The sequence below is a fragment of the Centrocercus urophasianus genome, unplaced genomic scaffold (genome assembly GCF_019232065.1).
Source record: "Centrocercus urophasianus isolate 14NV4802_14NV808 unplaced genomic scaffold, USGS_Curo_1.0 seq_11, whole genome shotgun sequence".
NCBI classification, from domain to species: domain Eukaryota; kingdom Metazoa; phylum Chordata; class Aves; order Galliformes; family Phasianidae; genus Centrocercus; species Centrocercus urophasianus.
In genome coordinates, this window is record NW_024884253.1 from 56,443,808 (window position 1) to 56,467,641 (window position 23,834).

The window sequence follows — 23,834 nt, forward strand, 5'->3', positions numbered from 1 at the left end:
CTTGAGGTCAGCTCTGCTATGGGGTGACTATCACCTGGGCTCAGACTGCTAGGAAATAACTCAGAACCCTGCAGGGCTGCCTGGCCTCATGTCACGGTTTTGTGACACCCCCAGTTGCACTACAGCAACATCTATGCCTCACATCTCACTTAGCTGAGACCTGCCTCGTGCCCAGCCTTGACATCAACCTTGGTCCTGCTCTGCTTGTAGGGGCACTGCTGGGCTGCCCTGCTGCTACCCTGTGTCCCATTACCTCCCTTGGGCAAGCCACTCTTGCTGCTCTCTCACAGTCTGGAAGCAAAAAATGCGAATACAGTGGTTCTGAAGTCCTCTTTTATTACCTTTGGCTTCAAATGCTAAGGAAAGAAAACTAATTGATATCCAATCTGATAAACGCAAGAATAAAAGATTTTCAAACTGCAATTTTGATTTACGCAGAATTGCTTTCAGTAGATGAGTTACTTAAATGCATAAATAAAATGAGACCCTTAGAAGAGGGTTGAACTCTACAGATATTCCCTCCAGCAGCAGCAATGAATCCTACTAGAAACAGTACTACTTGAGAAACGAAAGCAATCACATAGCAGTTAACAAACCAAGACATTTTTTCATTCAAAATGAAAGTAGTTCAGAATCAGGGCAAAAACTTGCAATTGCAAAAGCCCGGAGTTCTGAATCCTTGCCTTTCAGAAAGTGTAATTGAGAGGCACTTAATGAAACAAATTCCCTCCACCCTACCCACATCTCTTCTTGACAACTCTTTTTAAGAACAGGCCCATCAAGCAACAAAGAAATCAGAAGAGACCAAATATTTGGAACAGAAGAACATCCACTCCATTTCTGAATTTAAAATTTTCTATTCTGACAAGGAAAATATTTTCTCTGCTCCTAAAAGGAATAAAATTAATGCCTCTATTCTTTGCAGGAGGCTGACACAAGTTGGTTGAAATCAGTAATTGTCAGATTATCCTGCACTTGTACTGATGGTACAAACAGCGTGTTGTGCTGCATATAGAAAATGAGAAGATGCAGGATAGCGTGACTTGTATGTTATCTTGGCATTTACTCCAATATAAACTTAATTTGTGATTTGCTACAGTTTGACAAGATGATTACAATTTGATGTCACGCTGGTTACATGTTTTTCTCTTTGGTGACAGGTTTGCCACACTTCATAAAAGACTTCAAACATTCTGAACGCAATAAAAGTGAACTGGAAAAGAAGCCAACATCTCACTATGCACTGGTTGTGCTGTCCTTTGAAGCAGTAAGGGGCAGACTGAGTGCTAAGCATCACCTCCACTATCATCAGCCAGAAGGAAGACTGCTTAACCCTTAGCCACTGTTGTGCTTGTGCTGCAGTATAGATCTGCTACTTTACTTGAAGACTATTCTCAACGTACCCAAGCCATTACAGTCTACATATTCTAGTGGTGGGATGTTAGACATCACCCCCATTCACAGGCTCTGTAAAAGGACTAGAGAGATATATAAATACTACCACAAATCTCAACTATTCTATGAAGAACAAAAAAGGCACATCTATACAGCACTGACAGTATGGACTGATAGACAACTGAGACATTGTGCACAACAGAACTACTCAATTTTGCACCTAGGAACCTTGTCACCACTAATGTGCATGCACACATACACAGATCCAGTGTAGTTAGTAATTGCTAGCCTACCTCCTGCCTGGATAAAGGCAATTTCCTTAGCAGACAAACTCTAAGCAAATGCATAACTGTCAGCTAAAGGTAAGGGATGGATGGGCTCCAGTACAGCATGGCCCTGATCAGTAAATATGCCAGGTTACCTTCTGCCAATGAAGCTTTTCTAACAGTAACAAAGCATGAGCATTAATAACTCAGGAATACCAGCAGCAGAGGGTTTAGCTAGCTAGCTCAAATATGTCTTGAATGGTAGCCAGAGAACAATTCAAAAAACAGTGTTAGAGAGTCAATGACAGGAAAAAAGGAAATTTTTTGAAGAGTCTGCCTTTTCACATTTTATAACACCATCTGAAAAAGAGCAAGAAGCTCTGCTTTTGAAAAAATGAATACCATTGCACTTGAATGCTGACTGGAGAGATGCCAGTGATGCCAGTGATACCAGAGAAACAGTTACAGCAATGTTTTTCCCTCCTCTACAGAAAGACTGTTTGCATTACATGATCTGTGAAGTCTTAAAAACAACAACAAAAAAATGAAGTGAATCTTTTCTACCTCTGACCAAGCATACAATGTGCCTAGGATGATGTGCTTCACCCACCTGACAGGAGACACTCAGTACCATGCTTCAGAACGGAGTAGATCCATGCCTGGGAATCACCCGTAGTATTTTCCAAGCTTTGCCTTTGATGCATCCACCACACAAACTGTTAACTGCTCAAGGATAGTCACTGTTGCAAATCTCCAAAAAATTAGGAACAGCCTTATCCAGATTCCCAGTGATTTCACTATGGAAAAACAGTGTATCCTGTTTGCTTATATTTGATGGAGTCAGATTATATAGCTGTGCTGATATGGAATGGAGCAGGAGACAAGCTCTTAAGTTGTGCCACCAGCCTGAACATCAGGGTTTGTGTGACATAGAAACAGGGACATGCATGCTGAAGTGGAGAAGGAAGGGGCTGTATGCACATGAACGTAAGAAGGCAGCCAGCAGACTCAAGAAAAATGTCCTTGGGATCTTGTAGACTAGAGGGATCCTTTGCATCTGGTTATTCCTCCACTTTAACATAAGAGAAAAATGCTTCTTTGTTTTTAGTGGTGCATATATAAAATAAATCACTCACTGAGAGAGAATTTTCAAGTGCAGAAATAAATCTTTAGATTCCAGGATCAGTTATGTGCTTCATCAGCCAACTTTCTTAACCCACTTCAGATGGGAACACTCTGGCATTGTGTCTGTCAGGAACAAGCAGCCAAGCAGGACTGAGCCAAGTACTCAGAGCTTTCCACCCATGGTCACAGACAGTGCAAGAAACACATGTTGTGAATTTCAGACCAAGCTCCAGCTGCAGAAGGAGGCGATGCCCCATTTACCTACCATCAGAAATGCACCTTCCACAACTTCAGCATTCTTTTGCTTCCCCTGTCTTCCAGCCCCATGCCTCTTCTTTCAGCATGCAGTACAATGCATTCAATTTAAAAGTAGACGGCCTCCAAAAATGGAATTAAGCATTTTTCTAAAAATCGTGTGGTTATTGCCTTAAAATACCTCTCTGTTTGGAGAGGACTTGTGCTAACAAGTCAGCTAGCAAACTTTCAGCTTTGTCACTAGTATCCCACATTGTTTTGGCAGCAAAGTCTAACGGCAATTAAAAGCAAACAAGCCAAATGTCTAATCACCCCACCCTGAAAATAGGCTCTTTGAAATGGAGTATGTAAAGGAGCTGGCAGTAAAGCAACAGCTATTGAGTTCTGCTGTCATCTACCCTAGCTAACTTAACCAGTCCTTCTAATGAGACTACAAAAAAAAAACAGTAGTAGCAGAGCTGCAAATCAGTACTTAGCCAAGGGAAACTGGATGTTACAGACAGCTGCTGCTAGGAGTACAGGTGCTTTTAGCCACTTGGCTTGGCTGTCCCTGGCATTGTTCACACAAAACACCACACAGCTAGAGGCACTATTATAGTCATACTGAAAACATTAGTGCTGTCAGTATTTCACCTTTCAGGTTGAACAGTCATTTTGAACTCCAGCCCATCCAAAAGAGAGTCCTGTACTAACTCTCAAATGCCTCAATTATTCTCTGAGTTCTGAGGCTATTGGCACAGTACTCATTACCAACACCTGCAGGATCCAGATTTTTGTAGTCCTTCCCTTCCACTTACAATTTTGTTCTTTCAGACTGAGCTGTGAATGCGGAACTGCTTTCAGTTATTTCTGTAGAGCTCATCTCCCTGCTAGCATTCTTCTTTGTTTACAACATTTATGGTTTAGGGCTTTTTTTTTTCAGATACTTCAAGAACATTAAAGAAAAAATTCATTTGACTATTTCAGAAAATCCACCCACAACATGGAAATTGCTTGCTTAACAATTTTGAAACTTTTTTAAATTTTATTTTGTACCAGTTTCGTATTTGAACAGACAGGGTAGTATGCTGTCATTTTATCATGCATTTTCATCTGTGCTATTTAAATTTCAAATCTGAAGCAAGATAATAGCACACAAGGCTCAAAAATACTTTAAGAAAAAGGAAAAGAGGTCAGCAGCATACTAGGCCATTTGTTTGTGCACTAAAGAAGTCTTGCAGAAGAATGCTAAGAAGACTGGCTGAGCTAACTGTCCTCCATAAGAATAAAATCAGCACAGATTTCTCCCTTGGGGTAACGGTTATAGAGCATTTTGTTGCCACCTAAAGACTCATTATTTGAGGTGTTCTCCTCTAACAGGAGAAAATAACATCAAGACAAGACAAACACGTGCAGCTTTACTCAGCAAGGAGCATAAAGGCACATCTTGTGGCAGGCTTTGCAGCATGCGATTTCTAAACCCAGCAACAGTGGTGCAAAATGTTCTTCACTGCCACTAAAATGTTTCCAAGTCAAGAACTGATACTTCAGTGTCTAAGACACCTCAGCATAGGCCTGCAAGATGAACAAATAGAGCTGATGGGGAAACAAACAAACAACCTATGAGAACAGAAGACAATGTATAAAGAATATCAAATCAAGCATCAAATTGATATGCACCCATTTCCAGACTCTGCACTCCAACAATGCAAAATCTAACAAACTCATTTCCTTGTAGCAAATGGCTCATAACCAATCATCAGTCTCTTTTATTACTAAACTATGCAAGACGCTGCTTTAATAAAACCTAGACTTCTATTTTCATCGGAATGAAAATAAAACAACATGGGGAAGTCACAGCAATTTCTTTTCCAAGAAGAAACGTTGAAATTCTGTACAGTGGAACCAAGCAAGTTCTTGTTAAATCAACCACCTCATTAGGGTGCAGGCTACAAACACCTCCATCTACGCAGAGCTTGATTTCAGACCAAAGAATCTGTAGGCATACATACATCAGCCTGATTTGGCTGGATTAATTAGCACAGCAGGGTTCTGAATCAGAGCAGGACATAACGCTGGTCATACACAGATAACAGCTGAGAGTGGATTTTTCTGGACTAGTAAGAACACAAGGACTGAAGAAAAATGATACTTTTTAAAGTACTAACAGAGTAAAAGATTTTCTCAAATTAGCAACAACATGACCACCTAATGAGGACAAGCTTCAGATATCTTTTAAAACTGAAATTCATTCTCTTTCCTAAAACATGAACATAACCCTAAAGCGTGGATAACTAGCATGAACATGAAAGTAAAGAGAGATGCTTTCTGTTCTGAAGATGGTAAGCTGGAAACAACAATCTAATGAGCAGGGAGAAATGAAAAGAAAAAAAAAGTAATTAACAAACACGAGGGATATCCACATTCACTTGTAGGCCGCTCTTAATCCAGTTCACCCCTCTTTTCTCCCCATCACCCAGCACTCACTGCCAACAGCCAAAGAATGGTCTATTACATGCTTAGGAGACAGATGGGAAGCCAGCACTGCTTTATTTTTCAGCTTTTCAGGCATGGCATGTATTGCTAAAACCATTTAATAAAAGTTCTGCGGGTAATCAAAAAACCTAAATACCTAATTATCTATGAGTAGCTATAGTGGCTCAGTCACAACAGGTTAAGAAGATCTGTGCGCTGTGATGTACAAGAGGTTTGTGGTTTCTGAAATGCACTTCAGAATGCAAATACTGGAGCAAATATAGCAAAATATCTTATGCCCCCACTGGCATAGTTTTACTGAAACAACTCTGATTCCCAAGCAATTACAAATAAGAGCACCCTGTCTGACAAGCAGATTAAAGGCGCCAGATTAGATTTCAATTTCATTTGAGATTTGGATTTCTTTTATTTGTAGTAAAGCAACATTTGAAATAGTGGGAAGTATGACCAACTTGTAGCAGAACTTACCAACACTTGTACTTAGCATTTATTTTTAAAATTGGAAAGAAGATATGCATTCTCAGTCTGTACATCCTAGGCTCAAAATCTGGAGAACAGCTCATAGATTTCACAGGCTTCTATCAGAAAACAATACAATTTGTTGGGATTTCTTTACAGAATATTTTAAAGAGTGCTTCATTCTAGAATAAGTCTCAAGTTTTGAGCAGAATTTGTTCTCTCAGCAAAATGCACAGCAGCACTGAGCAGTGCTGTTAGCCCAAGTCACCTCAACAAAAATTCAAGCGCAGACCATTTGCTGGCATATGGCTTGCAGGATCTCAGAGACAGGATATATCCTATCAGCTTGTTCTCAGTAAAGAAGGGCTTTTGCCTTTTTAAAAATGTTGAAGTGTCTGAGAGCATAAGAAGCACACAACTAGTAGTACAGATTGTTTACACCTGGAGGTTTAAACTCCTGAACGTAAGGCAGGCAGGAAAAAAATTGATTGGAAGGAACAAGCAGCAGGCAGGTAATGCATTTGTAAAAAATCTATCTTAACATGTAAAAAATTTTAAACATGTATGCTGCAGCCTATTCCACTAATACTAGGGATACGAGAGCAGACGAGGTTGTATTCCCTGACTGCCAAACTAATTGGATTTGAGATCAGAACAGGAAGGTAATATATAAACTCTGACTTTTCTCCTCTGAAAGAAATTATGGCAACCAGCAATCCCATTGTGCTTTGTTGCTGCATAATTGTTAAAGAAATGCTTTCCAGTGCCCTGTGAGAGGGGGTACTATCTCGAAAGCTCAAAGGGATTGTTCATTTGATCACTAAGCATAGTGTTATTCTAAACACTCATGCACTCAGAGAATGCCTCTATTCTCGTGTTCCCCTTGGAGTTGAGATCATCTGAGATATGCCAGCTATCAAGCATAAAGGCTGAGGTAGAACTGCTGGCAGAACGGCTTAAGGAAAGGCTTCTTGTAGACCTGGAATCCATACTCTGCATTTTCTGATGACAGATGTGTTCACAGACCAGTGGGCTATCTTAGAAGGCGTATGTGCACAAGCGAGTTCATCGTTATGTGTTTCATGTTTGACAGTCTGTTCTTCAAGTCAGGTCTAGTGATGGATTATAATGCTTTCTGAATTGTTTCATTAAATATATTGCTATTCACCAATAATTTCAAAAAGTGTTTGCCACTTATTTATACATACACTACTGAAAAAAAACCAACCAACTTACACCTCTGATTTGTGTCGCTTCAACACAAGTAGCATATAGGAAAGAACTCTAATCAGTACTACCATGTACTAAAGCCGACACAGAACTGGCAGTTTATAGTTTATATCCAAGAGAGACAAAGACATTCTCCAAGCATTTTCACTGTGTACATTTTTACCATCTGAATTACACAAAACAGATACAACAATACATTAAATAGGTGTATCTGCAGTGAGTGAAATGGACATAAACACAGCTTGACAAATTCCACCTAACAGCCCGAGTTCTCCTTTCTTTTTTCCCTTCTTCATCTGTGGAAAACAAGGCTTTCTAACATCATGCTTAATTTTCCTGCAAAAAATATTACCTTTACAATAAATGCACAATTGTAATGTCAGTAAGATCTGAAGGGCTCTGAAAAACTAGATGCAAATACACTACAATTTTCAGAAAGACATGACCTCATGAAAACTTCTGCAGCCAATCATTTTTGGGATATTTCACTCACATGAAAAAGTCCTTATTTATCTTATTTTATAGTTATATTTATTTACTTTATTTATTTATAAATACTTAAGTATTTACCTTGCAGTTGTGAATCCTAACTACGTCAGTATAAGCAAACTAATATGGATGGTGGAGATAATGTTTCGTTTTTATAGTCCCGTGTCAAGCAGTTTATGTTCAGCCTGTACAAACGACAACATGAACCTTCTCCTACTCTTCGTTCCTGATAAAGCACATGATTATGATATGCTTAAAAACAAGGGGAACTGATTATAAAAACCAGATATCTGCATATGTCAGCATTGATTTATTACAAAGAGGATAGCAGTCATGATGATTAGTCAAAGCAGTGTGGAATTTTTAAACAACGTGCTAATTTAAATGTACTCACGTTTTAAAGAGGGGACAAGCTCTGCATGCTTTCCTTAATTTCTTTTTCTTGGAATCTCAAAAATAACTTGCAAGAACATTCAGAAGTCACATAATAGGCACCTACACTTCACACAGAGGCAAAAAGAGCACTTTCACAAGGGATGCAAGAACATTTATTAGAAAGGAACGTATTTTTACTGCAGGAGACATTTGTAATGAACACATATATTAAAACAAAAAACCACATGGGTGGGAAAAATGAAACTAGTAAGGTATTTTTCAACCCTTATAATTATTTGCAATTGAAAGAATAATTACAAATCAATTTTAAAAAAGATTGTTGATTAGATGAACAGGAAAAAGAAATAATTTAAATGTTTGCCTTTAGGGAAAAATGACTGGCACAACTGTATTGGCACAGGAGTAACAGTGCAGCTGTAAATATGTCCAGGCAGGAGTAGCATGTACAGAGGGTGCTATTCGAGCACCTCTGCAATTAGAGTAATTATGCTGCTGGAATTCTGCTACTGAGTTTTCCCAAGCAGCCTTTACCCTGAAGCTGCAACTCCCCTGCAAAACCTGCAGCAATTTGATTCTCGTACTGCAGTTTGTGAGCAGCAGTCTCCTTGGTGAAAAGTAGTTTGACTGGCAGTGGAAGAAGTCACTCTGGGAAACAGAAGTCAGCTGTGACAGCTGCAGAGTGCCTTCCTCATATTCTACCCCATCTGTTTATTGGCTGACAGGAAAAACGAGGTCCTACTCCTCAGCTAGGTGCTTCTGCAGCACTTGGAATAACCAAAATAGTGCTAGAGCGAGTCTGCACTTGGACATGATGCTTCAGGAATAGAGGAGACAATTGCATACAAAAGGAAGGAAATGGCAAAATCCCAAGCATGCATACAAAAGCCTCATCTCCTCAACATCTTATTTTCCAAAAATCCTGTTTATGAGTTCAGTTCAATTATTCTACGCTATTTTAGTTTATGAGTTCAGATTCAACCACTGAATCAGTCAGACTGATTCAATTTACCTCCTGAAACCAGGCCACTACATACAAACTGCTACAATCTGGTGAGCAGTGATTTTGAAATTGAAGCTATATTTGTTGTTCCTCTGTTTAGTTTCATCACTCGTTGTTCCTTTATAGGCTGTGCAGTTCACAACAATGCTGACCAGCCCTGGATCCTTCACAGAAGGGGCAGAGTAATTCAGTGGAGGAACAAGAGCTGAAGTCTCATTTTCTGATGGTTCTTGGGTGAGGGAGTTTTCACCCTGAATACCAAAAGAAATTCACTTTCAGATCTTGGTATTTTGAAACAGATAAGAAAAGTTATTTCAAGAAATTTTGCCAAATATGCTAAAACACAAGTAAATTTTCAGAACATATACGTAGTGCTCTATAAGGAGACAAGGTGACATATAGCAAGCCTCATTTCAGTCTGAAGTTTTCCACACGTCTATTTCCTATTCTGAAATGGATTTCTTTGCTGACAATTGCTCAAGGAATATGACCTCAGACCAATACAATCTGGAAACCAAACAAGAGAGTCTCGTGGTCATTTTAAATATGAGCAATTTATATACAAGATTTACCACAATCAAATCAAACGGAAATCAAAGACAGTGAAAGGTAACAGAATAATGCTATTAATGTCCCACTTGTGCCATAACCTCACCTTGCAAAAATGAAATAATGGAATAGATCTGACGAACAGCTGACACTAAAGACAACATTACCTTGTACCTAGCACTGCTCCAGCCCAAATGGACTCAGTGAATAACGAGTCCACTTACAACAATAACCAGAGCAGCAATTGAAACTTAATCGTTAGGAGTTCACCAACACATTTCTCTACCTAATAGACTGCAGCTCCCCTAATCCACCCAGTGCCAGAGCTACGCTACAGCATGGACCTAAGATCATAGTCTTCTCTGTTAAAACCTCAAACATCAGTGCAGAACTGCTGAAATCAACAGAGACCTGTGCTGAAAAAAAGGAGCTCCTGCAAGTCAAAAAAAAATGTCAAAGCAAGTTAAGAGTCACCATGTTCTGACACATGCTCAGGGAATCCCACTTAAAGAACAGAAAAGGTTTTCAAATATGAAGCATCTATTTCAGAAACATCAGCACTTTCATTTCATCTCCTCTCGCTTCAGTGAAATGAAGTCTGTTTGCAGTAATGTCACTGTGGTGACTCAGTCAGGTGTCCAACACCTAACACTCTTTTTTCCAGAGGCATTCAATCACTTTTCCCACAGTCAAAGGTTAAGTAGAAAATCTGATAACGGTATTTTAGAACAGAAATCAGAACTCTCATGAATTCCTTTCATTTTCAGCCAATCAACAACCTGACGCAGCTGTAGTGTTCACTGCAAGGGGATTGGACTAGAAGACCTTCAGAGGACCCTTCCAACTCCAAGGATTCTGTGATTCTATGAATTTCTGTGGAAGTCACCTCAGATGAGAAGAGATTTAGAAGTATTTTTGCAACAGTGGCCCTACATGTGTTTGTTTAGTCTCTAAAACATCGATTTCTGCTGCAGTCTTCCATGACAGAATTACCATGGCTTTCCATGATCAATATCACACACATCAGTAAATCTAAGATGCTGCAGCAAGGGGAAAAAAAAAAAAAATTGGAAAAAAAAAAAAAAGGAAAACAAAACCCAAACTACTGTAGATGGCAGCTACTAAACCACTCAGACTAATTTAAAGTTCCTGTTGGATGGAGATGCTGCTTTCTAACTGGCAGAAAAATTGTTCTTTCTAATTAAGTAGGAATATTAGAAGGTCAACAGAAAGCCAAGTTTTTACTGGCTTTTTATAGGGGAGGCTTTAGAGAGTGAGCCTGCTATGAACAGCTCTGGAAATAAAGGGCAGCATTATCGTGGCTGTTCTCTGCTTGTGAGCAACTGCAGTCTTGTCACCACCAGGATGTTTCTGTGCAAGTACCAGGGTGTGCACACCAGTGTACACTGGTCCTTTTCACTTCTATTTCCCTCACCAAAAACAGACACTCAGATGTGACTTTCTGCTGTGTAGTTCCCTGTCAGTGCTTTCCCTCTCCACTTTCCACACCACCATCAGATTCATTTTCAGACCTGTGGACATAGTTAGAAGTGTCATACATTAGTCTGAAGCATTATGTAGATTAACTCAGCACAGAACTAAAATCATGTTGTCAGGGTCACGAGAGCACGACTTGCAGGGAGTGTTTATAACCTGTCGTTTTATTCTCTGGCACAGTCCTTTCCTGGTGGGCTTACTGTTGCTCAGCTCCCTGTATAATGCTTTCACATCTTGGTTCATTACAAACCAAGTTTGATACTTGTGAGAACTCAGCTCTACTTAAAGCGAAGCTAAAGGAAAGAAGATCTGTGTAGAAAAGCAGGGTCTGTTGTGGAACATGGGGAAATGGTTTCAAACTAAAGAGTGAAGATTTAGATTGGATATGAGGAAGAAGTTTTGTTTTTTTGTTTTTTTGTTTTTTTTTTTACAACAAGTGGCATAAATATAAATATACACATATTTATATAAATATAAATATATATATATATATATATATATAAAACTTTCTCTTAAAAAAAAATCATCAGTCTCGATGTTTCTAGGTATATATTCTCAAAATAAGTGGTAGAAAAATTCACTCTGGTTTTATTCTAGCCATGACATCAAAAATGAGTCACAGTGTAATTAAACTTTAATGCCAACATCTGTTTCAGCTAAGGAGACGGTGGAGCAGTTGGCCCACGGAGGGTTCTATGGCTTATTATTCTATGGTTTATTTCACTCAAATCAAGATTCAGCTCAGCAAACTGGAAATGGGACAACAGCAACATTCTAACTACTTTCCCCAAAACAATGATCTTTCAGAAGCACTTGTAATTCATTTGCAGCTCAAATCCTGCCTTATCCAAACTGATTGCTACATAAGGACCAGTGATGGAAAACACTAAGGATTCTGCTGCTTCTGTGCAAACAGAAAACTTCCTTAGGCTACAGCCTGCTATCAGGACAAAGGCAGCAAAATGCACTTGGAAAGGAATAACTTGTGTTCATGGTTAGCTAATTAGCAGAAGGCCACAATCACCACAGAGCACCATGTGACACTGGGCAACCCTTCTCCATCCTAACTTTTACAGTCAGCCACGTGTGCTGGGGATAACAATAGGATGTTGAACTCCTATTGTGCTTCCACCCATCACTCAGACAGACTCACTCTTACTGAATAAACAAGGGGAAAAAATTCAGCAGATCCTGCTCACTGTATAGCAACCATTAAAATCATGAATAAGTCATTTACTGTGCAGTTATTGTGTTGATAAACTACAGTGAGCGCACACCATTGGGTCAGCACTGCTGAAAGTGCAGCAGGCATCACTTGTCTCCAGTCCCTGCCTATGATTACAAATACAGTAACAAAATCAGTCCCCATAACAGAGAGAAAAACCCCAGGCCTCTTATAGACACACAGATTGGGTGTGGTAAAGATCAGAAAAAAAAACATCGGGATCACATTTGTTAAACAGCCCTATAGCTTGTGCACTAATTGCATGTAAACATCAGAGCCATATTAGAGGCAATCTCGCATGTCTACGTGCTACCATAGAGCAGTGTGGTAATTGTGCTTGCATACTAGCTAGTTAGAAACCCAGGAGCTACCACTGCTGTTTGATGCACCAAATGGTTGGAAGAAATAAAACTTGAATATTATTATTAAAAAAATCCATAAAGATGACTGGTCACCTAATGAGCCATAACTAACTACAGATATAGCATCAAAATGCAAATCTCTATACTTTAAAAAAAGCTTTAAATCCTAAAATAACAACAAAAAGGTTAACCACCTTCTGGATCCAAAATCCTCTGGGTCTTTTTCTACCTCAACAGTTCTCTAATGCATATGATACAGGACGAGGTGCCCTATGCACAGCTAGCAAGAAGTGTTTTGATATACAAGATCTTGCAAGAATGGAATTTCAACCCTTTCCCCAAATAAAAGCTTTAGGTGAGATAAACAAACAACCAAACCAAAGGAAAGGATACAAGCAGTGTTCATCAGGCGCTTACCACTGCACAGAAAAAGTGACAAGCTACTTTTTGTTAAAATGTAAATCTCATTTTTTCCAGCTCAGGAAATTATTCCAGTCTTTCTGGTGCCATTTTGATAAAGAAATGCTCTCCAGAAGCAAGCAGGCCAAGACTTGCAAGAAATTGGGAACAGAAAAAAGATGACGAAGGGAAGTGGAAATATGTGGACAGGTGGAACAACAGAATCATTGCTTAAGCTTATTATGAAAAACTATGAAAGACTAAATGCACCCATTTGCCTCTCATGCCAGAGGGAATAATTGCACAATGGTTAAAACATACATTTTAGGACAATCCGCTGTCTCACAGGATTGATTTTTTCATGTCAGCTTGCCATTATTTTGCATTAAAGTCATAGTCTGCATCCCACAATCAATGATGGCTACAATGAGAGAAACTCTCTTGTAAGAAGGTCACTGAACAACAATAACACACAGCTTTTAGCAGGTTCCTATCACTGTCACATCACCTCCTGAGAGAGGGTTTGTGTAGCTGCTAAATTCTTTTAAGCTCCTCCTTTTGCATTCTGCCCCTTCTCCTTTTAAATGAGATTCTAAAAGCAAAAATGAATGCTAGAAGCATACATGAAATCCATACAGGTTTTGCACATAAGTACATACATGCCCACCTCCTTATATTCTTATATTCTGTACAGCCACTTGTAAGAGATGAACACTGCCTATTGTTTCCAGGGAATATGCTTTATTTATTGTCATTACATCCCAAACAGAATGGGAAAATGAGAAAGAGAAAGAAAATCCAACCCAAACCAGAACTTTGTCTTCAATCCAAACCCAAACCAGAACTTTGCCTTCAATGTCAGCATCCAAAAAAAAACCCCAAACTGTTCCAGATGTGGACATGGTGGGACAGCAGCAGCTGTGGCAACACTTGTACCACATTAAGGCCAACAGCAGCAATGCCTACATCTGTCAAAATATTACAGATGGCAACCCAGTGGAGACAGAAGTTCTTCAACCTGCAAAGGGTCATACAAATACCCGCAGGAGTTCAATGCGTAGGACACATAAGCGGGTGTCAGCATAAGTAATGAATCAGGGTCAGGCAGGGTTGCTGCGGAATTGTGCTGACTGCACAGTTTTGAGGTATTTCCCTGAGCTCCGCATAGAAAAGTGACCTTGGGACCTAACCCAGAGCTGCAGCTAAAAATGGCAGAACAACAGACGATGTTCTGCTCGGTGTTGTTTTGCCAAATTCACAGCAAAGTGATCTCCTGATCCATTTCTTCAAATGCACGGGGCTCTATCCAGCCATTTCATTTCTCTCTGCTACACTGAGTCATTCGTGATCCTTTTCTGACTACATACTGGTTGCAACAGCAACAATGTTGACTATGTGCAAGTTTAACAGAAGTTTGGAGCAGCACAACACTATAGATCAAGAGCACGGATGAATATCCAGTGTAGAACAGACAACAGAAGGGTGTGGGGTGTCACAAGCAAATCCTTTCAATGCACAAACAAAACTAACTCCCTTTAATTCAGAATTTGATGGTTGCACATATGACTACCATACAGACTCAATTCCCTTTCTCTTCCACATCCTACACTTAGTCTCCATTTCTTCATTCTGTTTGTGTTAAAAGTTCATCACCTCTGAGAATTAGTTCTCTGAAACACAGCACATTTCTGATGCTTTTCTTTTTTTTTTTAGTAAAACATCTGGTACAATGAGCCTCCATTGTCGCTGAGGACGTTTCAGCCAAGTCCCAGTATAACAAAGTAATATCAAAAGGAAAACAAACAAACAAAAAAATCTCAAAGCAAACAAAAAATACCTTCCAAAATAATAATGCCTGAATCCAGCTCATGAAGAAGAACGAAACAAAGATGTTCATGTTCATTCCCAAAAGGCCCTTCCACAGTAGTGGATCGATCTTTACTTGTATTTACAGAGAGCACTACTGGGTCTAGGAGATGTGAAAGAGATATCCACACTCTGTTCTTTATTACCACAGCATTTTCAGTCAATAACACTGTGTTTCCTGACAAAACAATACTCAAACAATAAGCACTGCAGAAACCACACTTGCTCTAGAAGCAAATACTTCCTTGACAAAAACTCCATATAACAACCTTTAGGAACTGCACATACTGCTGTCTGCAGTACAAAGGTTCCCTTCTGACAGATCATATTTTCTGCTGGCCCAAGACAATACTAACCCAAGAAAGGGAAAAAAAAAATAGAATGGAGTAAGGTTGCTGCCCCCAGGTGGCTAAGAGCAGAGGGGCAGCCACGAGGACCTCAGGGGGCCTGGATGCTTCTGAACCCCTTGAGATCATGCACAGAATAGAAAATCACAGTAAGAAAGAAGTGCAACAGCAATCAAGGCACAAGCATCCCCTTTCTTAAAAGGACTGCTTCAGACAGAAATGAAATTCATTGATTCCTCCTTTCCTGTAGGAGGTGGCACTGTCCTGGTAAAAGCCACAGATAGTGGCTTTTTGTCCAAAATAAATAAAGCAAGCACAGAAGACAGTGATCCGTGGGGGAAAAAAAAAATAATAATAAAATGCTGTGCTGCAGTCTGTCAAAAAAACTGGAGGCTATTTACAATTCCTAGGAAAAGCACTTCTAGGCAAAGAGCTGAAGCTATAAATTAACCTGCTACTGGCGCACACTCATTATAATCAACATCACCAGAGAGAAAGAAAGATGAAATGAAGGAAGGTTTGAAATGCACAAGGACAGAAGGAGAAACAGGAGAGCAGGGGACTATAAAACAACGAACACCTCACCGAGGGAAAGCTGTCTGAAACTTATAATCATTTACCCTCTACAAGATGGATCTGAACTCTTAAAAAAAAATTGCCCAGAACTGCAGGGTAAGGCAGTTACATACAACAGTGCCATTCTCAGACACATGAAACTTATATCTGCACACATTTCCTCCCTGACTCTCAGAGAGCCTCACACTAAAGTGAGTGCCTTTGCACCTCCAGCCTACTTTGAATTCTTCACTTAACCAGTTTACAGACTGTTTGGTCCATTTTGCTTCTTCCTTCTTAACAGCTTTCATCTAATTTAGAAAGCAAACCAACTGGATTTCTATTTGTAAAGTGGTAGAAGGATTGATAAAAGATGATGACTCTGTTTTGGATTTGCAAAGAAATTTTCCTCCTTGTGATGCCAAGCTAGCTAGCAAGGGTTGAATGCTGGTTTATCTTAGATAAGCAGTTCAGCTTACAGATTTGGAACATGGAAATGTTTAGCAATTTGTTAGTAAATCCTTACCTTTAAAGAACGTTTAGGAAGCTGACTGCATGTCCACTTTTTTAAATTAGCAAAAGAATTTATAGTAAGGGTATGTATCACTGTAGAATCATTGTAGAGTGAATTTAAACACAATCTACACACAGGACAGGTCTGTACAATCAAGTACTAGTTTAGTTTGATACGATTTCAGGCCAGCGATCAGTGTAATGTCGGATGCAGAGGCACTGTAAAAGCCTGAGTTTTTTGCTGATAGAAAGAAGTAGGCTGATGTCACCCTCTCTACTGTCTCCATTTTCCTCAGAGGAAGAGAGCACTGGAGAGATTCACATTGAGAAAGGGCATAGTTTGGGACAAGCATTATACAGTGCTGTGGGGCCACATAACCAGTAGAACTGGATCTACTGCAAATGACTAGCAGAGCAGATGTAGAGGAAATGAGATAATACTCTCACCGCAAAATTAATGAAGCATAAACCCAGTTCTTACGTCCACTTGTGGATTCTTCAGCCACTGGCATTATCTGATCAGTGCTGGAAGCATTCATGCCAGCAATTCAGGCTCATGTGCTAATCACAATGCATTAACTCATGCAGGAAAGCAGATTTTAGCCAAAACCTGCCTAAATGGATATGCGTTGTTTCCACATATAGTAAGAAAGATTTAGTTATTCATGCTCTGCTCCTTCTGTACCTTGAAAGAAGGAAAATATTTCCTTACCGTGTTCATAAATAGTTGAGTCATCCAAAATGTTAAGCTAGTCAGCCTTAATAAAATCCACGATTTTTACAGATGTAGTTTGCATGTCAAAACATAATGGAGCTAAATGTTACATTAACCGACAAACCCTTAGCCTTTACAGGAACTTTAGACTACTGCTTTTTTCCTGTGGATTTCTGTTAGCATGAAATCAATATAAAGTCAGAAAAACAAAAGGTTTGCTCTCACTTTTCCCAATCTTAATGCAGAATAAAGGTACATTTGGCCCCTTCTTATATGGTATGAAAGCTATCAGCAAAACCTATGGGGGGAAAAAAAAAAACAACACACATGCAGCTAACAAGATGAGGTCATCTAAAATCCAATGACCTCATAGGTCATCAGATAGTCTATCCACTTCTGCCACAAGTGGAACTGTATTGTATCAGTTTACACAGTAACTTATCTAACCTGCTTTTAAAGGCCCACAGTGATGAATCTCCATCTGCTAAGATGATGAATACCAATGTCTTGCTATTCGTTTTAGGATTCCCCTACCCAACACAGGAGCCTGCCCACAAGTTGAAGAAATTACTGTTTGTTCTACCCATCATGGACAGAGAAAAGTTAACTTTCCCTCTCACTGCATACAATCCCTAACTTTGTTAAACACTTGCATTTAATCTTTTTTTAGATAGATATTTCAGACTTTTGATTCCACCCATTTTCTTCTTGGTCTTTTCCTCAGCCTTTCCACTTCTTTTTGGAACTGTACTGCCCATATCTGGAGGCTATTCACTAACCATCAGTAGTTGACAAGAGTCATTTTTTTTCTGTTTCTCAGAAAAAAAACAACAAAAACAACAAACTAATACAACAGCATACACACAAAACTAACTGATCAAGTAACATTTTCCAATGGTCTGAATAACTCACCAAATACTTCATTGTCCTCTGAAGACTGTTGTGTTAGTCTTGCTGCTTTCGGACTCTCCTTAGCCGCTTCCTCCACCTTGGTTTCAGCATTCTGTAAAACAAACCACTCCTTAAGATCAGGTCCTCTTTTAAGGTGATTAACCAGAAACATCCTTTGAATTTCTTAATTATGCAGGAATCACATTCTTAAATGAATACAGAAACATTAACATGAAGGGTTTTGCCATCTTTATAATTTCATGTGTATGTGTTTTTGCAAAATATTGAGGAAAATCACTCTTAGAAAACAATGGAGGAGGTTGTTGAGTGTTTTAAATGGAACATTCATTTATCTTTTTTTTTTTTTTTTGTCTCTCTACCTTATAGTCATTGTCTCTTAAGCCTCAATAATGAAACAGTAGAGAAAATTCCATGACACAGTGTCTTCAATAGTGATTTCCTTGCACTTCAACTTAAACCATCACATTTGATAAGGATGTTGCTCCTCCCATCCCATACTTCATTTAGCTGGGATGCTACAAAAGCACTGTCAGAGTACAGCATATAACTTAGATGTGCATATATGTGTGTGTGGGAGATATATATACATATATTCAAAACAAAGCTGTGCATCTTTGACACCTTGCTCAGATATTTACCACGTCTGCTTCACCTGTCTATTCACCAAATGCACTGGAGAGAGAATTTAAGTGCACCTCTAATACCAGTGGCAAAATTCTCATTGAAATCAGTTTACCTATGTGCCTACCCATCACTAAAGACCTAGTCTTTGCAAAAATGTTAACAAATAAGATCAAATCCAGTTTCCAAATCCATCTTATTTTAAGTTGGCTGGGAGGAGAGTGGCACAGTGGAAATGGCATTTCTAAACTCTTCAGAACAATTGTATGTAATATGAATTTAGCAAATCCAATTTCTTTTCAAACATTTGATTTGTGGACTTCTAAAGATTTCTGCTTGACAATATTTCAATAAATTTGTCAGAGATAGAAATTTCTGTAAAAACAGCTTCACAATTGTACAGCACTAAGGTCACCCTTCCTACTTTCTCACACACTGAATCTCAGTTAGCAGCAATGAGTATGAAACGGCGATTTATCCAAACCACCACCCTCTATGTTTGAATAACAGAGTACCAGAGGACATAAGATGCAGGACTATAGAAGACATCTAAATTAGAATGAGAGTGAGACCTTAAAAACTACGACAAACTTCAAGTTTCCACCTTTCCCTCTTGTATTTCACTTTCTTTCTATTGACATTTCCCACTGTTGATGTACTGAACCAAGAACAAAGGGCACAAATATTTCTCCTGACAGAGGAAAGGTCAGCCAGATAAAGAGAGGTTCTACTGCTTGGTAGCAGCCATTCCTTTAACCAACTAATTGACCATCTGAAGCACAAGCACTTAATTAGTTCTGAAGCAAATTTGACAATTAGATATCTTTGGACTCAGGTTAATGCTACATAAGTCAGCAGTTTTAGAATTTGAGCTGCCAGAATTCAAAGCATTTCATCTCCTAATTAAAAAAGAATGAAAGTTGCAAAAGAAAAAACCTAACTCGTGGAACACTGAGTTTTAAAGTTATATTGCTACTACAGAAAACTCTAAAGACAAAAGAAACACCTCATGTTTTCAATATGTTTTACTTTGGTACTCAGAAGAAATGCATATGCATGCTTGCAGCAATGCAGCTCATAAACCAGATGGCACTTGAGCGATGAATATGAATTGACTGATGCAATATTAAATATTATTAGGAATTTAGTATGAGTTGGAGAAGAAAATAAAGCGCATGTGGTATGCCTATGCTTTTGAAACAACAGATACTGCTCTATTCAAGAGCATGCTCATTTATAAGATGTTTTCTGAGGCTTTGAAGAAATTGCCTTTATAAAATTTACAAATTCTGACTTACATTTTGGAACTGCTGCCATATATAGTCCATGAAAAATACTACTTAATGCCTCAGAACTTCAGCACACTTCCAACCTGCATGCAGCATCTTATCTCCCCTCATTAAAAACTGCATAGAAGAGAGAAGAAAACAGTTCAACTAAGTCTGCCAACCTTCCTACACAAGACAGCAGACAAATTTAGGGCATGAAAACTCAAAGGGATTCTGAAGAAAGACAGCAATCTGTTGGGAAAAAAAATAATGAACGCAATACCTAAAAAGCTTATTGGTGGTGACACAGCAGCAGAAAAGTGTTAGGGGGGAAAAAAAAAAAAAAAAAAAAAAAAAAAACCAGAAAGAAAGGGACAGAATGGAAACTATGCTTCAGAGGAAAAATCATCTGCAGAAGTGTTCTTAAGGTACCAAACTGAACATCCCACACTGAAATCCACTAGTTATGAATCTCACAAAGCTGAGGAGACAGCCAGTTTTAGCATGTGCTCACTTCAGTTTGGTTTAACTGGCGTCTCTCAGGATGACAGCGGCATCCAGTCATAAACCAGCAGTGACTATACAGAAAGAAAACTTGCTCAGATAAACACAAGACAAAAAAAGTCATGTATTAACCACAGTGTGCAGGCACTGTCTACGCACATGAGATCCATGCCAAGGTCCATGGTGCCCAAACTGCTTTAGAGAACCAGCAGAAGCCACTGAATCAGTGAGCCACATAACAGAGTTGGGTTCTCTGTCCTATTTCAGTTGCACTCTAGTAAGCAGCTTAATTACATCATCTTTGTAAGAAATGGAGACCAGCTTTCTACTCTGAAGAAAGCAGAAGAGGATAGCTACTATGGCAGTGAGTCCAAAGCAAAAAGTCCCTAAAAACTGTGCCATCACCAAAAAGATAAAATTCATACATATAGAGCAAACCAAGTTCGCAGCTCTCCAAGATGAAGAGGACAACTGAAATCCTCATCAGAGCTACTGTTATAGGTTGTATAAAGACAGCACTTGTCAGCTCAATTTCAGGAGTACGATACACTAGATGTGATTGGGTAAAGCTGGAGGAAAAGAGTTGCTATTTCTCATGCTCTTGTTCTTCATGAGAAATGCCTGGGTCATGAATTTGCTGCAACAAGTACTCAATAGACAGTGACTACAAATGATTTGTCATACTATGCACTTTCTAGGGAGATGTTAACATCCATTCCTCTAAACACATGTTTTTAGCATTCTCAGATAAGTCAGAAATACAAGTTCTGAGATATTTTGGGTTGAGCTAAATCACAGTGAAAACTACATGGTAACTCTGGCTCCCTGAATAAGCTGCATTGCTGGTGTTGACAGATGTCAGCTCCCAGATGTCAACAGTACAGTTGCCTCAGAATATAAGTCTAAAATATGACAAGACATGGCAGAATGTTAATCTGTTCGGCGTAGCTCCTTAAGCAAAATGCTAGCCCTAAAAAAAAAAAAAAAAAAAAAAAAAAAAAAGAAAAAAGTCTTTAGAATACTTACTTTGCTTTTTTATTTGCACTGAAATTAAAGTGTCATCATTATTGATCAAGCTACTATTTTATAACCAAATATGATACATGAAAAATCACAGCAAAAAAATCATTAATGATGCAGATTTTCTAAAGAAAATTTCTGTTATAAAACAGATATGTAAAAGGCAAGACATACCCACTTGTTTATTTTTTTTTCTTCCGGTGTCCTAAAAACTTTCAGGTGTCTCAACCGCTCCAAACAATTAACAAAAAAATTCAAAACTTATTCCTTCAGAATGCTTGAGCTGTTCCAGGATGGATTCGTTATCTAAAGTTACAAAGCGCTATTGGAGCTTATAAAATAAAGCTCCTTTGTACCAATCATAGTAATTCTATCTAGATATGACTTTCAGGTTGAGCACTCAATGCGCTTTCAGGACAGACTGGTAAAATAAGTTTATTTTATAGAATTACTGGTTATATCTGATTTGGGCCTATAGATCTTTATTTCCTATACCTACATATCCGTATATCTTTATCAGTGACCTGGATGAGGGGATCGAGTTCAGTAAGTTTGCAGACAACACCAAGTTGGGTGGGAGTGTTGATCTGCCAGAGGGTAGAAAGGCACTACAGAGGGACCTGGATAGACTGAATCGATGGGCCAGGTTAAACTGTATGAGTTTCACTAGGGCCAAATGTCAGGTCCTGCATTTTGGCCACAACAACCCAAGGCAACTCTACAGGCTTGGGGAGGAGTGGCCAGGAAGCTGCCTGACAGAAAGGGACCTTTGTGTACTGATGGACAGTTGGCTGAATACGAGCCAGCAGTGTGCCCAGGTGGCCAAGAAAGCCAATGGCATCCTGGCTTGTATCAGCTGTGGTGAGCAGGACTAGGGAAGTCATTCTGCCCCTGTACTCGGCACTGGTGAGGCCTCACCTCAAGTACTGTGTTCAGTTTTGGGCACCTCAGTACAGAAAGGACACTGAGGTGCTGGAGCAGGTCCAAAGAAGGCTGCTGAACAAGGTCCAACAAGGCTGCTGAAGGGCTTGGAGGATATGCCCTCCAAGGAGCAACTCTAGGAACTGGGGCTGTTTAGTCTGGGGAAGAGGAGGCTGAGGGAAGACCTTATTTCTCTCTTCAAATACCTGAAAGGTGATAGCAGTGAGAGCGAAGTTGGTTTCTTCTCACTGGTGACAGGACGAGGGGAAACGGCCTCAAGTTGCTCCAGGGTAAGTGTAGGTTGGATATCAGGAAAAATTTCTTTACAGAAAGGGTTGTTAAGCACTGGAATAGGCTCCCCAGGGAGGTGGTTGAGTCACCATCCCTGATGTGTTTAAAAACTATTTGGATGTGGTGCTCGGGGACATGATTTAGCAGAGGGTTGTTAGTTAGGGTAGTATGGTTGGGTGAGGTTGGTACTTGATGATCTTTAAGGTCTTTGCCAACCTGAGCAATTCCATGATTCAATGATTCTATATTTCAATAAGTTCACAGAAGCTCTCTCTCTCTTCCTCTCTCTGAAGTATCACTACAAAAATTCACTTCAAACTGGAATCCAAGTAAATAGTCCTGAGATGAGACAAACACTTTGCATGTGCTTTATCTCAGGGAATTGACAAAGATCCCCCAACTCTGCAGCTGCTCGAATATCAGAAGAGAATCTACAGGACCTATTGGCCCAGTTTCCCACTGTAGCAGACCACTATCTCTTTGTGACTCAGTTTATCTGCTTTCCATCACAGCTGTTGGATCATATTATAGTGAGCAAATGAACACTGCAGTCTCCATGTTGCATAATATTTAAGAATTTTGATAGGTAAATATAGAAATAACTGGTAGCTATCAAAATATTTGCCACCAACTAATATCATTATCAAAATCACATTTTGGCTATGTACGCATTAGTGCAAGAAGGCCATATTGTTATTGTTGTTATTACTATCATTACTTTGCTTCTATCAATGCCTATTTAAAGGATCTTTACTTGAATGGGAAATAAGAAATACTGAGTTACAATGAACTGTGCAGTAACAGACCAAGTTAGAAACTACAATAAATCATACGGCATTTACTGAAGCAGCTTATTTCCTCAAAGAAAACAGGACTCAGAAATGAAGAATTGTACTCTTGAGTGCTTAAGCCAACCTTTAAGCCACCTTGCCATTTTTGCATATTAACTGGAAAGGTCTTGCTTCTTTTCCTTTAACCATACAACTGTTACTTAAGGACTTCATTTTGCAAAGGAAAAACACACAGATATGTCAAAACTTCTCATCAGAAGCCAAGTAAGTATTCAACAAGAAGGATTAGTGTTATATTCAAAAGAGAATTAAAAAAAATAATAATAATCTGAAAGTAGAGTTTTATACTATTTATATTGTTAGCGCTCACATTCCCATTCCCGCCTCT

At 39.1% G+C, this 23,834-nt stretch overlaps 1 protein-coding gene across 1 annotated transcript in view; it reads right to left on the bottom strand.

Moving 5' to 3' along the window:
• Nucleotides 1–23,834, bottom strand: part of LOC122171839 (myelin basic protein) — a 106,111-nt gene that overhangs the window by 33,174 nt on the left and 49,103 nt on the right. Inside the window, exon 3 of the mRNA XM_042839617.1 lies at nucleotides 18,031–18,121. Within this exon, the coding sequence (XP_042695551.1) occupies nucleotides 18,031–18,121 (91 nt within the window). The remainder of the gene's footprint in view (nucleotides 1–18,030; nucleotides 18,122–23,834) is intronic.